Source organism: Lepidochelys kempii, chromosome 16 (genome assembly GCF_965140285.1).
Source record: "Lepidochelys kempii isolate rLepKem1 chromosome 16, rLepKem1.hap1, whole genome shotgun sequence".
In the NCBI taxonomy this organism is placed as follows: Eukaryota; Metazoa; Chordata; order Testudines; family Cheloniidae; genus Lepidochelys; species Lepidochelys kempii.
Window position 1 is genome coordinate 29,254,473 of NC_136395.1, and position 20,053 is coordinate 29,274,525.

The 20,053-nt window shown below is 41.7% G+C and overlaps 1 protein-coding gene across 8 annotated transcripts in view; it reads right to left on the minus strand.

The window, feature by feature from the left end:
• GARNL3 (GTPase activating Rap/RanGAP domain like 3) overlaps positions 1–20,053 on the minus strand; it is a 232,634-nt gene that overhangs the window by 69,130 nt on the left and 143,451 nt on the right. For all 8 annotated transcript variants that reach the window (XR_013634773.1, XM_078849155.1, XM_073314497.2 and 5 more), the window contains 8 exons: positions 17,182–17,290; positions 11,891–11,936; positions 10,970–11,076; positions 9,490–9,605; positions 6,252–6,356; positions 1,897–1,971; positions 1,054–1,165; positions 7–105 (listed from right to left, as the gene is read on the minus strand). Coding sequence is in view for 7 of the 8 variants with exons in the window: in XM_078849155.1 (XP_078705281.1) it covers positions 7–105; positions 1,054–1,165; positions 1,897–1,971; positions 6,252–6,356; positions 9,490–9,605; positions 10,970–11,076; positions 11,891–11,936; positions 17,182–17,290 (769 nt within the window). In the remaining variant the exon portion in view is untranslated. The remainder of the gene's footprint in view (positions 1–6; positions 106–1,053; positions 1,166–1,896; positions 1,972–6,251; positions 6,357–9,489; positions 9,606–10,969; positions 11,077–11,890; positions 11,937–17,181; positions 17,291–20,053) is intronic.

Sequence of the window (20,053 nt, forward strand, 5' to 3'; positions counted from 1 at the left end):
TCCTACCTTTGTCTGCTCTGGTAATCAAAAGGTCCAAAGCTTCCAGCACATGCATCTGTTTCACCTGGAGAGTTTTATCAAATACTTGCACTGATGACTGGCCATCTGGAAAGGAAACACGACCCCCAATTAGAACACATTTTTGACACTACAATTTGCTGACAAGTGATTTTAAAGCATCTTGTTTCTTGTAACAAAAACGTGTGTTTTTTTCTGTGAAAATGAGGCATCTGGCATACTGTCACTTTATATACAGTACCAAAGATGGTAGTTCCTTCTTAGAAATATCGGGGGTAGCCGTGTTAGTATGTATCCACAACAAAACGAAGAGTCTGGTAGCACCTTAAAGACTAAGAGATTTATTCAGGCATAAGCTTTCGTGGGTGCATGCATCTGAAGAAGAGGGTTTTTTACCCATTAAAGCTTATGCCCAAATAAATCTTTAGTCTTTAAGGTGCCTCTGGACTCCTTGTTGTTTTTCTTAGGAGGAGTTACCACTGATGTGAATCAAATAGCAAGAACAGAGCCTAAAAGGAACAGTTTTTGGGAAGTTTGAGAAGAATACTGAGAACCAACTACCCCTAATATCATTCCTCAATATCATGACTGCCATATATGGCATTCTGGGGAAGAGGTGTTAGAGTCATAAAATCAGGGTTAGGGAGGAAACAGGTTTGGATGAGTACATAAATGGTACACAGCCACCTTTGGCCTCAGGCTCAGTGGAAGCATCAAGGACTGTGAAGTACAAGCAGGCTGCATGGACAACCCTTGAGCTTGGATTTGGCTTAATAAAAAGTCCTCTCAGACAGTCAAAAAAACAGCATCTGAAACCAACAAAATATTCAGAAGTCTGCATTAAAACAGGGCCCCCAAAATTATCTGATTTGCCTAGTTTTAGTGCAGAGCAAATTTTTGCAGTTAAGTTATAAAAGTCCTGATTTAACTATCTTAAGTAGTGAAGAGCTGCTAACATCCTCATAGGCACCACTGATTGAAACTGTCAGGTACATAAATATTGACCTGTAGACAAATGCTGGATCATCCACTAACCATCTATTAGCAGGACACCAACATCTGTAGAAACTAGCAAGGACTGGCCCCAAGAATCCGCACAAACAACTTCATGAGGAAAATTACTGCAGAAACATTGGGACTCCCATGGCTGTGAAACAACAAACAGTGTACGGTAAATACACTAGGAAACACAAAGTTTATCAACAGAAAATTTCAAGTACAATGGCTGAAAAGTAACACCTGGACATCTTTGACAGGACAGAATGCTCAGAGCTGCACTTTTGGAGTTAAAAATATCAGACTTTGGTCTGTTTGCCAGGGGAGGCAAAAATTCTCTCTCTCAGTTAGTTTGGGACGTTAATAAATATAAGCTACATTTGTGAAACTGGGGCACTGAATCTCCCTATGGGAAAAGGTCACTTCTTGCAGGTGCAGGAAGAGTGCACAGAGGTGCTCCTTGCACATTCCACTCCTGCACACCCACCCTACGGCCAGAAAAAATCCTGCCCTTTATTAGGAACAACAATGCAACTTAATTTTATGTGCATGAAGCAAAAGTTACAAGTATCACATAAATGTACACGAAAAACAACTGGCATTTTCATTTACTACTCCACTCAAACTACAGTGGGACTGCTGAAATCAGCTTTAAGTTCAGAGATAGTTTCCATACCCATCCATTTACTGGGCCTTGCCTGCAGAGCCATTTTGATATTATGCACTGATACATGGATCAATGTCAAGGTTTTCTCTTCTGTTATTGAATCAAATTACATATATGCATTATAAGATTTTGAGTGTAGTCCCATACACAGTAAGACCTGGAATGCCAAGATTTTGAGCAACTTTGCACATTGTCATGTATAAATGTCCACTCACCTCCTTTTTATAGAGGCTTGTGGTTGCTGAACTAGTTAGGGCATCTCCTCTCACAATGGTTTTCAGTTTCAGTGCCTTAAACAAGACAGATATTTCATTTAAAATGTGTTCTTAGTTGGTAACACCAAATGGATAAATAAATACTAAAGATATGGAGACTGACTATTGGGGAAGGGAGGGAAGCAATTTCAGACTATAATTACAATAGATCCAGCTCTGAATTTCTGTGCCACATTACATAATTTCTTTATAAGAAAACCAGCCATTCTGTGTGTTTTGAGCAAAGATTAATGTTCAATAAGATGCTGAAAAATTATATGATATCAGACAATATATATCTGCTGTTGGTAAAAACAAAACTTAACATAGCAAACATATTAAGGGAGAACACCTTAAATAATAACAAGTCATCACACCCACAAATTAAGTCCATGAGCTAACTACACCCTTTACACCAGCTGAGAATCTGGCCCTATATAGTTAATGTCACATTTTAAAAAGTGCATTTCAAGATACTAAGTGGCACTATTCGCACATTCTTGTGGAATGATATAAACAAAATTTGTCATGAACAGCTTTACAAACCTTTCCAGATGCAGGTAAACAGAAGCATACTGATTTTGAAAAATACTTAGCTCATAGTACAGAACACAACACCAATGTTGCACAAAGTAGCAGTGAGAAGACAAAAGGAGAATCTGAATTAGTTTATACTTCCATATTGTCATTGACGAGAAGAGCTCCACAGCCAGATCAAAATCCAGTGTTTCAGTACCGTATAGTCACATGGAACCAACAGTGATTGAATAATGCACACAAAGAAGAAAGCAAATTCCTCTTTATGGAATAATTTCTACATCAGAAGCAGGAAGCCTGCTAAACAACCAGTGGGGCAACTGGACGATCGAGATGCTAAAGGAGCACTAAGGATGATAAGGCCATTGCTGAGAAACTAAATGAATTATTTGCATCGGTCTTCATGGCTGAGGATGTGAGGGAGATTCCCAAACCTGAGCCATTCTTTTTAGGTGACAAATCTGAGAAACTGTCCCAGATTGAGGTGTCATTAGAGGAGGTTTTGCAACAACTTGATAAACTAAACAGTAATAAGTCACCAGGACCAGATGGTCTTCACCCAACAGTTCTGAAGGAACTCAAATGTGAAATTGCAGAACTGCTAACTGTAGTCTGTAACCTATCATTTAAATCAGCTTCTGTACCAAATGACTGGAGGATAGCTAATGTGATGCCAATTTTTAAAAAGGGGTCCAGAGGTGACCCCAGCAAATATAGGCCGGTAAGCCTGACTTCAGTACCAGACAAACTGGTTGAAACTCTATTAAAGAGCAAAACTGTCAGACACATAGATGAACACAACTTGTTGGCGAAGAGTCAACATGGTTTTTGTAGAGGAAAATCATGCCTCAGCAATCTACTAGAATTCTTTGAGGGGGTCAACAAGCATGTGGACAAGGGCGATCCAGTGGATAGAGTGTACTTAGATTTTCAGAAAGCCTTTGACAGGGTCCCTCACCAAAGGCTCTTAAGCAAAGTAAGCTGTCATGGGATAAGAGGGAAGGTCCTCTCATGGACTGGTATCTGGTAAAAAGATAGGAAACAAAGGGTAGGAATAAATGGTCAGTTTTCAGAATGGAGAGAGGTAAATAGTGGTGTTCCCCAGGGGTCTGTACTGGGACAAGTCTGATTCAACATATTCATAAATGATCTGGAAAAAGGGGTAAAGAGTGAGGTGGCAAAATTTGCAGATGATATAAAACTACTCAAGACAGTTAAGTGCCAGGCAAACTGCGAAGAGCTACAAAAGGATCTCACAAAACTGGGTGACTGGGCAACAAAATGGCAGATGAAATTCAGTGTTGATAAATGCAAAGTAATGCACACTGGAAAACATAATTCCAACTACACATATAAAATGACAGTCTAAATTAGCTGTTACCACTCCAGAAAGAGATCTTGGAGTCATTGTGCATAGTTCTCTGAAAATATCCACTCAATGTGCAGCGGCAGTCAAAAAGGCAAACAGAATGTTGGGAATCATTAAGAAAGGGATAGATAGTAAGACAGAAAATCTCATACTGCCTCTATATAAATCCATGGTACGCCCACATCTTGAATACTGTGTGCAGATGTGGTTGCCCCATCTCAAAAAAGATATATTGGAATTGGAAAAGATTCTGAAAAGGACAACAAATTGATTAGGGGTATGGAACAGCTTCCGTATGAGAAGAGATTATAAGACTGGGACTTTTCAGCTTGGAAAAGAGACGACTAAGGGGGGATATAATTGAGGTCTATAAAATCATGACTGGTGTGGAGAAAGTAAATAAAGTATTATTTACTCCTTCTCAAAATGCAAGAACTAGGGATCATCAAATGCAATTAATAGGCAGCAGGTTTAAAACAAACAAAAGGAAATATTTTTTCATACCGCGCAGTCAGTCTCTGGAACTCTTTGCCAGAGGATATTGGGAAGGCCAAGACTATAACAGGGTTCAAAAAAGAACTAAATAACGATAGGTCCATCAATGACTATTAGGGCCCTACCAAATTCAGGGTCCATTTTGGTCAATTTCACAGTTATAGGATTTTAAAAATTGCAAATTTCATTATTTCAGTTATTTAAATCTGTAACTGTAGGGGTCCTAACTCAAAAAAATGGAGTTTCGGGGGGTTGCAAGGTTATTGTAGGGGGGGTTGTGGTACTTCTACCCTTACTTCTGCGCTGCTGGTGGCAGCGCTGCCTTCAGAGCTGAGCAGCTGGAGAGTGGCAGCTGCTGTCTGGGACCTGAGCTCTGAAGGGAGAGCCACCACCACCAGCAGCACAGAAGTAAGGATGTTATGGTATGGTATTGCTGGGCCCTCAGTCAGTAGCCGCCACTGTCTGGCTGCCCAGCTCCGAAGGCAGCTGTGCAAAAGTAAGGGTGGCATGGTATGGTATTGAGACCCTTACTTCTGTGCTACTGCTGGCAGGGCACTCCCTTCAGAGCTGGGTGCCCAGCCAACAGTTGCCGTTCTCCGGCCACATAGCTCTCAAGGCAACGAAGAAGTAAGGGTGGCGATACTGGGACGCCCCTCAAATAACCCTGTGACCCCCCTGCAACTCCTTTTTGGGTCAGGATGCCCAATTTGAGAAACGTTGGTCTCCCCTGCGAAATCTGTATAGTATAAGGTAAAAGCACACAAAAGACCAGATTTCACAGTCCGTGGCGTGTTTTTCATGGCCATGAATTTGGTAGGGCCCTAGGTATTAGCCAGGTTCGGCAGGGATGGTGTCCCTAGCCTCTGTTTGCCAGAAGCTGGGAATGGGTGACAGGGGATGGCTCACTTGATGATTACCTGTTCTGTTCATTCTCTCTGGAGCATCTGGCATTTTCAGAAGACAGGATACTGGACTAGATGGACCTTTGGTCTAACCCAGTAAGGCTATTCTTACGTTCTTAACTTCCTTTTAAAGACTGAGAGGAAAACTAAATTCTTAGCAAGCATTGCAAGTAGCTAATTTATTTTGAGAGATGTCCAAATTCACAATACCTATACATCTTTGCACTACTCTGCCTGAGCTGCGCTATTGAGAACTTTGAACCTCAACTGAAGCCAAGGATCTAAGCCAATTATTTCCAGACCAAAAAAGGGCTGCCTGTCATATTTTGGATTTATTTAAATCTTTGCTTCCTTCTAGTTCCACATATGCCTTGATTCACTCTTTATCCAGAAACAAGTCCACAGTGGCATCTCAAAGTTATTTATCTTTTTTACTTAAATCAGCTTCCCTAATAACTCATCCTCTGATCATTATTCTTTCTGTGAATATAATTCTGCTCAATCCCCTATTTAACTATACTTCCAACATTTATATTATTGCCTAGTTATTAACCTATTGCTAGTGTAAATTTTCTGTCCCAGCATTTGTTGTCTTCACTATATTGTACATCAATTTACTTTAAAAAATTAAAACAAAATCAGTAAATTGCTTTGAGCTACCATCACCATTTTTCTAAATATTTCCCATAATATAATGTAATTTTACTAAATAAAGGGGATGCTTCAGATAAGTGTTAAATGCTGCATTACCATAATACAGATTAAATACATCTCCCCCTTTCTGATGACAGGTTTGTTCCTGAAAGTGCTCCTAATATATTTAATGAGATTCATGACTAAATTAACAACAGTAAATGCAGTCAGCACCTTGATTTGGTTGTATCATTCTGCCTCAGATAAGCTAGAACCAGTTGGAATTTCACAAGCCTGTTTTGGGCCACACATCCCTGATCTTATTCCACACATCCCAGTGGAGTGATTAATTTGACCAATACTTTCTACATAAAACCTACCTGACCAAGTCGGACAAATTCCGCTTGACGGGCCTCCTCTTTCTTCCGTGCTGATCTAGGGGATTCTGGTAACACATCACTGAAGGACCTCCTATTAAGCATGTTCTTTAAAAAAAAAAAAAAAAAAAGTCTTACTGACCCAAACGTCTTCAATTTTTTAAAAATTTCATCTGACATTACTTGACTCTGCTGTATTCTTTCAGCATTTTCCTGTGACCTCAGTTCAAGTTTAGATTACTAACCAAAAAATAACCACCCTCCCTTAAAATTTGCTCCTACTGATGAATCTAAGAATGCATGCTTTAGCCTTTTGATTTACAAGGTTGTGGAGCAGCTGCAATACTCTTCACATGTATCACGGTGCTATCTAGTATATCAATGATGACATTTTCAGTAGAAAGAGAGAGCCTGAGACTTGAAGCCTAGTATATGGGGCCTGGTGTAAGGCAGAATGTGCTTCGATATGAGACAGAGAAGTTAACTTACTCAGTTCTTTAGAAATTCTAATGCTGTCTGACACCCATTTTGAGAGTCTCTGTGTTGAAACAGCATATCCTCTGGACTTATTACAAAAAGATATAAATAGTCTTGAAGGTTTGTGGAATGGTTTTGTCCTATTGAAGTAATATAAGGTAGCTTTTAAAAGCTTCCAAAGTGTTAAGTTTAGTCTTTGCAGTGGATGAGTGAGGTCTTAGAAAGAACACTGGCAACTGAATGAACTGATTTAAATTAAAGTCTGACACTATTTTAGGCAAAAAATTGGAATGAGGATGAAGAGTAACTAAAGGTCGTATAAGATGGTCCTCACAAAAGGTGGTATAAGATGGTCCTACCATCAGTGTTTGGATTTTGCTCATTCTGCGAACCGAGGTAGTAGCCACCAAGACTGCCATATTAATAGCCAAATGATACAAAGAACAGAATGACAGGTTCAAATGGAGGCTGCATCAGGAAGACTGTGTTTAAATACTTAACGGATGGGAAAAAAGGCTTTAACCCCTTCAAAAAAAATAGTTACAGTAGGAATAAAATCCTGGGGGAAAATTGCGTGTTCTTGAACTGGGGGATAATAGGCAGATATCAGTGCTAAGTGAACTTCACTAGATCTAGTCAAGACATTTGAATGCTTTAATGATAACAGATTACCTCAATAACAGGTACAGACCCCTCCAACGTGTAAAATTATAATGAGACGCCCGTATTGAAAACTGTTTCCACTTGGCCCCATAAGTATGCCTTGTTAAAGGTTTTCAGCTCTGAATGAGAATATGAGAATGACAAAGCCCTGGCTAGGATGGTTTAGTTGGGGTTAGTCTTGCTTTGAGCAGGGGATTGGACTAGATGACCTCCTGAGGTCTCTTCCAACCTTAATATTCTATATTTCTATGATCCTGTACCTCTGCAGAGGAAAGTCTATCCTCCAAGATCAGCCTACTAAACATCCAAATTGTAAGATGTAGAGACACTAAGGGCATGTCTTCACTACCCACCGGATCGGTGGGTAGTGATTGATCTATTGGGGATCGATTTATCGCGTCTCAGCTAGACACGATAAATCAATCCCCGAACGCACTCCCCATTGACTCTGGAACGCCAGCTCGCGAGAGGCTGAAGCAGAGTTGACAGAGGAGTGGCAGCGGTCGACTCGCCGCCATCCTCACAGCCAGGTAAGTCGACCTAAGATACGCCGACTTCAGCTACGCTATTCATGTAGCTAAAGCTGCGTATCTTAGGTCAACCCCCCACCTAGTGAAGACCAGGGCCAAGTCTGGGTGTAGAACCAGTCTTTGGTTCTGCATTACGATGTCCAGACTGATCAGTAACTTGAACTGATAAGTGTGCCGTCTCTGAATACTAAAACTGACACCCCCCTCACTGGGGCTGTTAGCATAACTTGACCCTGTCCTGTATTACATTCCTGAGGACCCTAGTAGTTAGAGTGACCAAGGGAAAGCATGCATCATATTCCTGTCCCAGCTAATGCATCTAAGAGGGTGCCTGGACTCATTTCTCCTCTGGATCAAAATGTGCGATGTTTGTTGTTTAAAGTGGTCATGAACAGGTATGTGGAGGGATGACCCCACTTCTGAATTTTTATCTGAAGGACTGAACACTTGAGGGACCATTTTCTACTGAGTTGTCACCTAAATTGTTTTGAACCCCAGGTGAGTGTAGGGCTATGAGACTGATGTGATGCTAAAAACACATGATTCCAGTAGAATTCCTGTAGGCATGGGGAGAGAAGATCTTGCTCCTCCTTGCCTGTTTATGCAGTGTCAAAACTTGGACACTGGTATCCTGAATCAGAGCGAGATGAATAGCCCTGAGTGTCACAGCTGAATCGTTGGCAGCCAGACCTGGTGGTCAGAGCTGGAGTCCACAGTCAAAAAACAGGAGTTGAGTATCAGCTGGATCAAGATACCAGGAGATCAGAAGCAGGAGACAAGCTTGAGATCAGAACCACAATTCAGATGCCACGAGTTGGGATGCCAGGAAGTCAAGCCGAAGAAGCTGGAGCTGGAAGCACGAGGCACACAGTCCAGAGCAGGGTGGATCCCAGTTATTTGGATAGCTTCCTGTTCCTGCTGATGGCTTAAGAAGAGCCAGCGGGACAATTGCCTGCTCTGGGAACAAGCACTCATGGAGTAATGTTGTGTCTGTTTGGCTGGTAAATCGACTTCAGACAGACTTGGAGAGGATGAAGATGCAATCTGACATGTGGTGTCACATAAGTGCAAGTAGCCATATGACCAAAGAGATTAAGACAGACATTCACTGATATCTTTGCTTGAGCCTGGACACCAATAGAAGATGACTCATGGTGTCCAATCTATTGCTGATCTTGCATCTAAAAGTGCCCGTGACCTCCTACTGATTAAGAGTAAGGGCTGACTTGTCTCAATTTGTCTTAAGTCCTAGTGACGAGAAGAGATAAAGCACCATCCTCACTCAGTGACTTGCTGTAGCAACGTTTCTCATATCAGCCAATCATTGAAGGAAGAATAAATGTGAAGGCCTTGACTGTGCAGGTGAGCTATCCAGGATGGCTGTTCTTATGACTTACTGCTGATTTTCATGCAATTAAAATGTAAAGAGGAAGAACACCCCTTTGCTATCCAACTTACTGTATGCAAATTAGTACTCACCAGAGTGGATATCTTCTTGAGCAATAGGCCATTCAATATGCCACTGGGGGGGGATATGAAGTGCATAAAGATCACTCAGGTCTTGGATTTACCTTGTGTAGATCAGGCACGAGATCCTGGTATAAAGAGCGAATCAGCATGTCTAGAGTGCGCTGCCGTTTCTGAGCAAATGTTGGGGTTTCCAAGGTGGCTTTTTCCCCATTTATTACTAAAACATATAATAAAGGAGGATGTGTTACTTAAAGGGGTTTCATGTCCTTTACTGAATCCAAGTTGTCTTCATGTAAGCATATTCACTGCAAAATTACTAATTTGGGTTTGTTTCACATTTGTGCATATTTTGAACTAAAAGTTTTAGCTGTTTTATCATCATGACTATGGAGAGTTTTTTTTAACCCTATTTGCTTTTGAGCATCTAAAAACTTTATTTACCTAGTATCATTTTTCATAGACACAAAAAAAACTATGTAAACTCCAGAAAGATACTATTTCACAGTCAATTTAAAAAGAACCATTTCCTGAATCTCAGTAAACGTGCTGAAGTTCTTTGACATATGACAAAAAATGTACCACCGTACTGTCTATGTCACAGGCTGTCAGTCCAGCTGCCTTATACTTTAGAATTGTATTGAAAAGTTCACAGAGTTCCTTATTGCTCTGCTAAGTTCAATTTGAGGCCCAAACAACGTCAAATACTGCTGTAATTGATAAAGCGGTTTTCAATAAACTAAGCAATTTGCCATTTTCTAATTAGATTTTATCAAAGCTATTAGAGACATTCCTCTAGCTTTAAAAGGCAATGAGCAATCATAGATCTCGATGACACAGCCCAATAATCTCTTTGCTTGTATACGAGTTAGGAGTCTACATTGCTAATCCATTTAAATATCAACGAGTATTCTTTAGTGACTTACATGAAATTAACTGGTGAGTTCTCAGTCAAATTCCTATTGGTCAGATGTTTACATTACAAAAATCATGATTAGTACTCAGTGGCCCCTTTCCTGGGAGTCTTAGCTGGAGGTCACGGCTTGAATGAGTCCATTAAGATTGAGTTCTCTCCTCGAGAACTGCTTCATAACAGCACTAAAATATTCATAACAGCACTGAAACATACTGACTGTTTTCCATGCTGCATATTTTCTGTAGGTGAAGTATTTTAGTCTCCAAAGCTGCCAGTTTGGCACCTTTTACTGCTAAATATATGAAATGGCATTCGATTAATATGTTTCTGAGTATCATTCTTCTTTGTCTTTAAGAAGAAACCTTTTGAAAAATGAACAATTCATCAAAAATGGGACAAATACTTCTGAAATGCTCATAGATCTGGTAACCTAGGAAGCATTAACTGCATTCAGTGTTTATCAGAACCAAATAGAAATGTTTGAGGGAATTCATATTCCACTGAGGATAGAACAGCCGAAGTTTAAAAAAGACTCAATATAAAACTGTAACACTGCACAGCAGAAAAATTATTTACAATCTACAATATCCCAAATAAGTGTGAAGAGCAGATTCTTATGTATCAGACTAAAAGTTTAAAAAGGTCTCTTTGACCTCAAAAAGACTTACATTTCACTAGTACAAAGTCCCTGAATTCCTGGTGATCTGTGAATACAGGTGGGGATGGAAGGGGAGGCCCAAAGAGAGGTACACTTTCTTCTGAAAATATTTTCAGCCTAATGAAAGAATTACTATTTATTTGGTTTGAAAGTCACATACAAAGAGTACCAGACATGCTTCTTAAGCAGAAACAAGAACTATATATTGTTACTGGGAAACAGCATACCAACACTTCAGAAATCGCAAGTCTCAATGAATGGTCCCAGGATATTCACCTGGGATCAGATACTGACACCTGTCCATTAACTGGTACATTACTTTACATTCAGTTGACTCTTGTAGAATGATACACTATTCAATGAGAACAAGAGTGGCAAAGTCTAGTCCTTATTCAAACAAAAATGAAATTACAAACTTAACATGTCAATTACAAAATCCTACCACTGTGTACATTACCTCTTTTTTTTTTTTAACAATGTGTATTACAGACATTTTCCAACACAAACCCTAGGCACATATATAAAAGGAGCCAAGAACTAGAGTATTATAAGGAGTAACACAGTCAAAAGAGAGATTTTCCTATCTGCAAGCCTAGTTTCAATTGGGTACAGAATAAACACAATAATACTGGATTCCTCACCTGATTATATTCTCAGTCACATTACTGAATCAGAACATAAGAGTCTCTGCTTAGGCACAGTAGAATACACTATGTATTACAAGGAGTGACTCTTATTTGTGGGGAAAAGTTCCATAGATCTCAACTACATTATGCCCCACCATGGAACCGTTTACCACTGACTTTCATGATCACTTAAAAACACCCAATTCACGGAATTCAATAGGTGGACTATGAAGAATGGTTTACTTCTGCTTCTACTGTAACATCAAACTAACAAAACGAATGATTTGGTTAAAGTTAGCACCTACCTGTAACTATCATTTTGCTTATTATATCTCACTAAGGCAAAAATATCTGCCATGCAAGTTAAAGAAATTAATCCATTACTTTCATGTCTATGGAGTTCACTTGTGTTTTGAAAATGCCCATTCTGTTGAAAAAGCAGATGAAATATGGTGAAATATATTAATTGCTTTATTACATTTGATATAATTCTAGTCTATGCACCTTCGATTGTTCTGGTAGGGTCTCTCTTTTATGAATGTTTAAAATGGCAAGGCTTAAAAAGCGCAAGTATCTTAGTCATTGTCTACAATGAGAAGTTTTATGGTGTTTAAACACTATTTTCAACAACTGAGCTAGCTAATGTGATGGTCACCACAACTCTGTGGTCAGTATACATGAGGACAAGCCATATTCAGCATAATCTTAGATAGTCATGACTAGGCTTAATGATGTTGAAAATAACTTGTTCTTGTCTACAGTTACCACAAAGTGGATTATTAAAAAACATGTTTCAACATGTTTAATAAAATTTCCTAACACAGACTTATAGAAATTCTTCTAGCATAATTCAGTTAAGCAGAGGGCCTAGTAGGGTAGCAATGTAAATTCTCATGACTACACGAAGATCTATTACCAATCTTGATTCATGACTCTGGTAAGAATCTAGGCAACAATGCATATGGAAAAATAGCCAGATAGCTCAATGTGGATGCAAATCTCAGACAAAAACAGATCAAAGACATTTTGTTGTGGCAGATTTCCTTGACACTGACTGATCCTTGACATGACCTTCTAAGCTATAAACAGTGTCAAGGAAAACACAAATCTGAGGAACCTTTCTAAGAGTTTTTAGAGTGCTCCTAATAAAACCTAGGGACCTTTTGCCATCAGGCTCTGGGCTTTGTCTACACTAGAAATATTAGGACCTGTAATTATCCAGTGGCACAGCTCCAGCAGTGTCAGTAATATGGAGGCTGCACCCATAGGCGCCGACTTCTACTGGCACCGGTAAAGTTGCATCTCCCAAGTGCGTACCCTAGCCACGAGGCAACAGAGTTATTCTCTCTTTGTGTGGCCCAGTGCCTATTCATAGAAGCATAGAAGATTATGGTTGGAAGAGACCTCAGGAGGTCATTTAGTCCAACCCCTCTTCTCAATGCAGGACCAACTCCAACTAAATCATCCCAGCCAGGGCTTTGTCAAGCTAGGCCTTAAAAACCTATAAGGATGAAGATTCCACCACCTCCCTTAGTAACCCATTCCAGTGCTTCACCACCCTCCTAATGAAATATCCAATCTAGACCTCCCCCACTGCAACTTGAGACCATTGCTCTATGTTCTGTCATCTGCCACCACTGAGAATAACCTAGCTCCATCCTCTTTGGAACTCCCCTTCAGGTGGTTGAAGGCTGCAATCAAATCCCCCCCTCACTCTTCTCTTCTGCAGACTAAATAAGCCCCGTTCCCTCAGCCTCTCCTCATAAGTCATGTGCCCCAGCCCCCTAACCATTTTTGTTGCCCTCGCTGGACCCTCCAATTTGTCCACATCCTTCTGCCATGGGGGGCACAAAACTGGAAACAATACTCCAGATGTGGCCTCACCAGTGCCGAATAGCGAGGAATAATCACTTGCCCCAATCTGTTGGCAATGCTCCTACTAATGCAGCCCAATATGCCATTGGCCGTCTTGGCAAAAAGGGCACACTGCTGACTCATATCCAGCTTCTCGTCCACTGTAACCCCTAGGTCCTTTTCTGCAGAACTGTTGCCTAGCCATTCGGTCCCTAGTCTGTAGCTGTGCATGGGATTCTTCCGTCCTAAGTACAGGACTCTGCACTTGTCCTTGTTAAACCTCATCAGATTTCTTTTGGCCCAATCCTCCCATTTGTCTAGGTCACTCTGGGCCCTATCCCTACCCTCCAGTGTATCTAACTCTCCCCCCAGCTTAGTGTCATCCGCAAACTTGCTGAGGGTGCAATCCATCCCATCATCCAGATTATTAAAGAAGATGTTGAACAAAACTGGCCCCAGGACCGACCCCTGGGGCACTCTGCTTGATACTGGCTGCCAGCTAGACACTGAGTCATTGATCACTACCCGTTGAGCCAGACTATCTAGCCAGCTTTCTAGCCACCTTACAATCCATTCATCCAATCTGTACTTCCTTAACTTGCTGGCAAGAATATTGTTGGAGACCATATCAAAAGCTTTGCTGAAGTCAAGGTATATCACGTCCACCGCTTTCCCCATATCCACAGAGCTAGTTATCTCATCATAGAAGGCAATCAGGTTGGTCAGGAATGACTTGCCCTTGATGAATCCACGTTGACTGTTCTCGATCACCATCCTCTCCTCCAAGTGCTTCAAAATGGATTCCTTGAGAATCTGCTCCATGATTTTTCCAGGGACTGACGTGAGGCTACCTGGTCTGTAGTTCCCCAGATTCTCCTTTTTCCCTTTTTTAAAGATGAGAACTATATATTTGCCTTTTTCCAATCGTCCGTGACTTCCCCCGATCACCACGAGTTTTCAAAGATAATGGCCAATGGTTCATAATCACATCAGCTAACTCCCTCAACACCCTCGGATGCATTAGATCCGGACCCATGGACTTGTGCATGTCCAGCTTTTCTAAAGAGTCCTCAACCTGTCTTTTACCACTGAGGGCTGCTCACTTCCTCCTCACACTGTGGTGTCCAATGCAGCAGTCAGAAAGCTGACCTTATCTGTGAAGACCAAGGCAAAAAAAGCATTGAGTATTTCAGCTTTTTCCACATCATCTGCCACTAGGTTGCCTCCCCCATTCAGTAAGCATCCCACGCTTTCCCTAACCTTCTTGTTGCTAACATACCTGTAGAAACCCTTCTTGTTACCCTTCACATCCTTTGCTAGCTGCAACTCCAATTGTGCTTTGGCCTTCCTGATTACACCCCTGCATGCTTGAGCAATATTTTTATACTCCTCTCTAATCATCTGTCCAAGTTCCATTTCTTGTAAGCTTCTTTTGTGTTTCAGCTCACTGAAGATTTCTCTGTTAAGCCAAGCTGGTCACCTGCCACATTTGCTATTCTTTCTGCATTATTCTGTTCACATATTTTATACAGAGTGGAACAGCTTCAGCAGGAGAGATGGAGAAAGACCCATCCCAGAATAGCCTGGTGGTGAAGACATTCATCTGGGGAGAGGGCAGATCTGGATTTAAATCCCTGTTTCAGAGTAGGGACTTGAACTTGGGTCTTCCACATCCCAGGTGTACGTCCTAACCATTGGGCTAGAAGCTACGAAGTGGGTACTGCCTACTCCTCTAGCTGTTTTATTAATCAACCCTGATTTTTTTCTAGCTAAACGATTTAGCAAATTTGTGAACAATTTAAAGTTGACCAAAATTTCACTTTTCAGTGAATGAACTATTGGAGCAAAAACATTGGCCCACCTTACTGTGGACACTGGCCTAACATCCAGTACCTTAAATGCTAGAACAACTGCCAGGTGGGCTTGGAGGGAAGATGTCTGTGCCACAAACAGAGCGGAAGGTGATAGATAACTGACTTTTGCACAGGGTATGTAAAAGGATCCATGTAGGATTTCACACCAGCCCAAAAGCATTTCTGAGCCACACGATGACCTGGGACACCTGCTTGGACAAAGTAAGTATTTCTATTTCTCTCAAGAGTCATGCAACAGAGAGGAATTCCCAGGCTGAGATGTAAAGACTTGCTCTACACATATGATCCAGTATATTCAGACTCTCAACCTGATGAGATTAGTAATGCAGTGAACAGGCTCAAGAATCTGGCTGTCTTGTCCTAAAAGGGGTCTATTAGAATTGGTGTCTCTCCTGAGTTTCATCAGGACCTTTGCTAACAGAGTGAGGGAGTAAAGCCATACATTAGCTTTCCATCCCGCTACATGGAGAAGGTGGAGCTCAACCACTACCTATCGTCTGAAAAGAACTGGCAGCTGGCACATTAGGGAGTGTCCACATTACATAGCAGGGACTGGTGCAGGATGCTCCCTGCCAGGACCAATGCACAGTTGCCAACTTTCACAAGGTAAATAAGCACCCCAACTTTCACAATAAGCCAAAAATGAAGCTAATGGCATTTCAAAACAAGGCCAAAACAAGCCAATCCCTAAGAACCGCAACACTCTATGTGACTAGGTCCCCCCCGGTGTGCAGTCTGGGACTGTGATGGGCCTGCTGTACACCCCTGACTCTCTCCCCACTTGCCCCTGCTTGCTCCCTGCTTGCAGAAAGCTGAATTAAAAAAAAGAAGCAACAAATTACAACAAGCAACAAGCCAAAAACTAGCCAACAAGCAACTCACAAGCCAATTAAGACAAAAACAAGCCCAATTTCTGCATTTTTCTCACAGGTTTTGCATGTCTGGACCAATGGCTTTAGAACTTTCATATTGTTGAAACCCAAGAGTGTGTTAGATAAGAGAGAAATATTCTTCTCCAACATTCATTACCTAACCCTCTCAACATCCCATGTGGTAAGAATTATTGTCATGATTTTACTAATACTGAAATTCAGGCATAGAGAGATAAAGTGACTTCCCCAAGTCTTATTAACATTTGTATTGCAGTAGCATCTAGAGGCCTCTATGACGTGGGTCCTCACTGTGCTAGGCACTTTAGCAACATATAGTAAATAATAGGCCCTGCTCAAAGAAATATCTAAAAGACAAGATCCAACATGTGGATGAAACAAACAAGTGTGCAAGAAGAAAGGGGTAACAACAATAGACCATGTAGTCAATATCAGAATTTGGTTTAGAACTCACAAGTTCCTGACTCTCAGTATTGTGTTCATTTATATAGGTCATAATGCAATTTTAAAATGTCACCCATCACTCTGAAGGTTTTGGTATTTTTTACATTAATTGTGTATCCCATTCCATCTATAGTAAATAACTAAAATAAATGCTCTCTAAATGTCATGAAGCAACCAGCATTCAGTGGATACTGAAAAATTTATTCACATCAATAGCAGAAATATTTTCTGAAAATATACTTTTGGAAATGTAAATGGAGTTAACTTTGTGAACCCATCTGAAGAATTCTTTAATAATAAAATCTGATTTGAAAGTGTCTGCTTGTTTTTTATCTGCACACCTTTGACGTAGTTCACAATGGAGAATTTTCACAAGGTAGATTTAGGGATACAAAATAAAGTAATCCATAAGATGGCATGTGCAATTTCCTTTTAAAATATACTTTTCTCTTCTGTGAATGGCATATAGGAAGGATTTAATGGGGGTTTGTAAACAAGCTTTAGTCAATTAAAAAAACAGAAAGCAAAAGATACGTGTAAAATGAGAGCGAATCATGGAGGGCTTAAATGCTGGAGAAGATTCTTCTCCTTCCTGGAACACGATGGTGACAATGTCATTTCCAATATGACGCTTCCTTTCTACCTACAAAAAGGAGAGATACCATCACTAGAATTGGATCCGGAGTATTAATAAAGTGAAAGAACAATGAAACACAACATGAGATTATTGAATTTAATACACTTTTTCTATGATAGCAGTTGACGGTAATCTGAAGTGTGTGCAGGCATCATTTATACAAACATACTATTCTGTTTTTATCTAAATACAAAAAAAAAAAAAGGAGTACTTGTGACACCTTAGACACTAACAAATTTATTTGAGCATAAGCTTTCATGAGCTACAGCTCACTTCATCGGATGCATTTGTTAGTCTCCAAGGTGCCACAAGTACTCCTTTTCTTTTTGCGAATACAGACTAACACGGCTGCTACTCTGAAACCTATCTAAATACAGGCATTTAAAAGTGCATTACAGTAATGTCAAAATACTGTGAAGCTGCTTTATTCTTTATTCGTTCTTGATCTAATTGTAAAATGACCATGGAAATATGAGGAACTGATGTCTATTTATAGCCCAAACACAGTATTTATTAAAATTAATTAGAAATAATTATCTATATTATTTAAATTTAACTGAATTACATGCAAATCAAATTTTAGAATAATTTTTAATTCTATTTATAAGGACGGGAAAGCAAGAAGACATATACCTTACTACACAGTGTACTGCAAAGGACTTGTTAGGAGTCAGTTTTTAATTTGAAAGCATCAAGGTTAGTCTAAATGAAATTGGATTTCACTAACCTCAGTCTGAGAACCATGAAATCAAACTTCAGAAGTGACTATGGAACTTCAGACTCAGACAAAAAAGATGCTGAAATCTGATCAAAGGGAAATGTTTTGTCTGCGTTTTCAGAGGTTAATTATTGATCTCTGCTTAGTTTAAGGCCCTGTCCCTTGCGACTAAGCTCTCTAAGCGAGAGGCCCATTACAAAGTTATCTAGTCCCTTTCAGCTTGGGTACAACAACAGTAAAAGACAGTTACCTTTTCCATAACTGGTGTTCTTCGAAATGTGTTGCTCATGTCTATTCAACAATAGGTGTGCGTGCTCGCCACATGCACCGGTGCCGCAAGTTTTTCCCCTAGCAGTACCCGTAGGGGGGAGTGCCCCCACGACCCCTGGAGTGGCGCCTGCCGGGCGCGGTATAAGGAGAACTGTGCGCTCCCCCCACCCTCAGTTCCTTCTTGCCAGACAACTCCGACAGAGGGGAAGGAAGGTGGAACAGATATGAGCAACACATCTCAAAGACACCAGTTACAGAAAAGGTAACAGTCTTTTCTTCTTCGAGCGATTGCTCATGTGTATTCCACAATAAGTGATTCCAAGCTATATCTGTTGGAGGTGGGTAGGAATTCACAAGTTCCCAGGATGGAGGACAGCCCTGCCAAATCTGGTGTCATCTGTGGTTTGGGGGATGATCGCATAGTGCGAGGTGAATGTGTGAACCGAAGACCACGTGGCAGCCCTAACAAATGTTCTGGATGGTGACGTGGGCCACGAAGGCAGCTGATGAGGTCTGCGCCCAAGTCGAGTGTGCCCTCACAATGGGTGGCCGGGGGACACCCACCAGCTCATAACAGGAATGGATGCACAAAGTGATCCGATTGGAAAACCGCTGAGTGGAAATCAGCTGGCCTCTCGCGTGCTCAGCTGAGGCGATGAACAGTTGCGAGGACTTTCTGAACGGCTTGGTCCGCTCAAGGTAGAAAGCCAGAGCCCGCCGCACATCAAGCGTGTGGAGACAGTGCTCCTCACTGTACACATGAAGCTTGGGGCAGAGGACCGGTAGAAAAATGTCCTGACCCATGTGGTAGGTGGAGACCACCTTCGGGAGAAACGCGGGGTGTGGGCAGAGCTGGACCTTGTCTTTATGAAAGACTGTGTACGGCGGCTCGGAGGTCAGAGCCCTGAGCTCCGAGACTTGCCTGGCTGACGTGATTGCAACCAGGAAGGCCACCTTCCATTAGAGGTGAGACCAGGAGCACATGGCCAGTGTCTCAAACGGGGGCCCCGTGAGACTAGGCAACACCAGGTTTAGGTCCACTGCAGGACCGGGGGTCTAGAATATGGAAAAAGATGGTCCAAACCCTTAAGGAACAGCCAGTCATAGCATGGGAAAATACCGTGTGCCCTTGCACCAGCGAATGGAAGGCTGGTATGGCTGCCAGGTGCACCTTGATAGATGAGGGCGCCGGGCCCTGGTTTCTCAGGTGGAGGAGGTAGTCAAGAATAAGCTGGATCAGGATGGTCATGGGAGACACACTGTGGTCCTCCGCCCATCTAGAAAAATGGGACCACTTTGCCAAATAAGTGCGGCGAGTGGAGGGCCGTCTACTTTCAAGGAGGACGTGCTGAACTTGTTCTGAGCACTTCCTCTCCTCTCTGTCTAACCATTGAGCAGCCACGCTGTGAGGTGAAGAGCCACTAGGTTGGGATGGAGGAGGCGGCCCAGGTCCTCAGAGAGCAGGTCCGGGCGGAGTGGCAACGGCCACAGTGGAGCTACCGCCAGGCCCGTGAGGGTCCCATACCAATGTTGCCTGGGCCACGCCGGGGCAATCAGAAGGACCCAGGCCTTGTCCGTCTTTATCTTCTCCAGGACTCTGCTGAGTAGAGGGAACAGGGGGAAGGAGTAGAGAAGCCGGCCTAAACAGGACAGGATAAAGGCATTGGAGATAGTGCCCCTCCCCAGACCCCTTCTGGAGCAGAACCGGGGACATCGCCAGTTCTGCCGAGTTGCGAATAGGTCCACCTGGGGAGTTCCCCACCTTCGGAAGATCGGTGGGC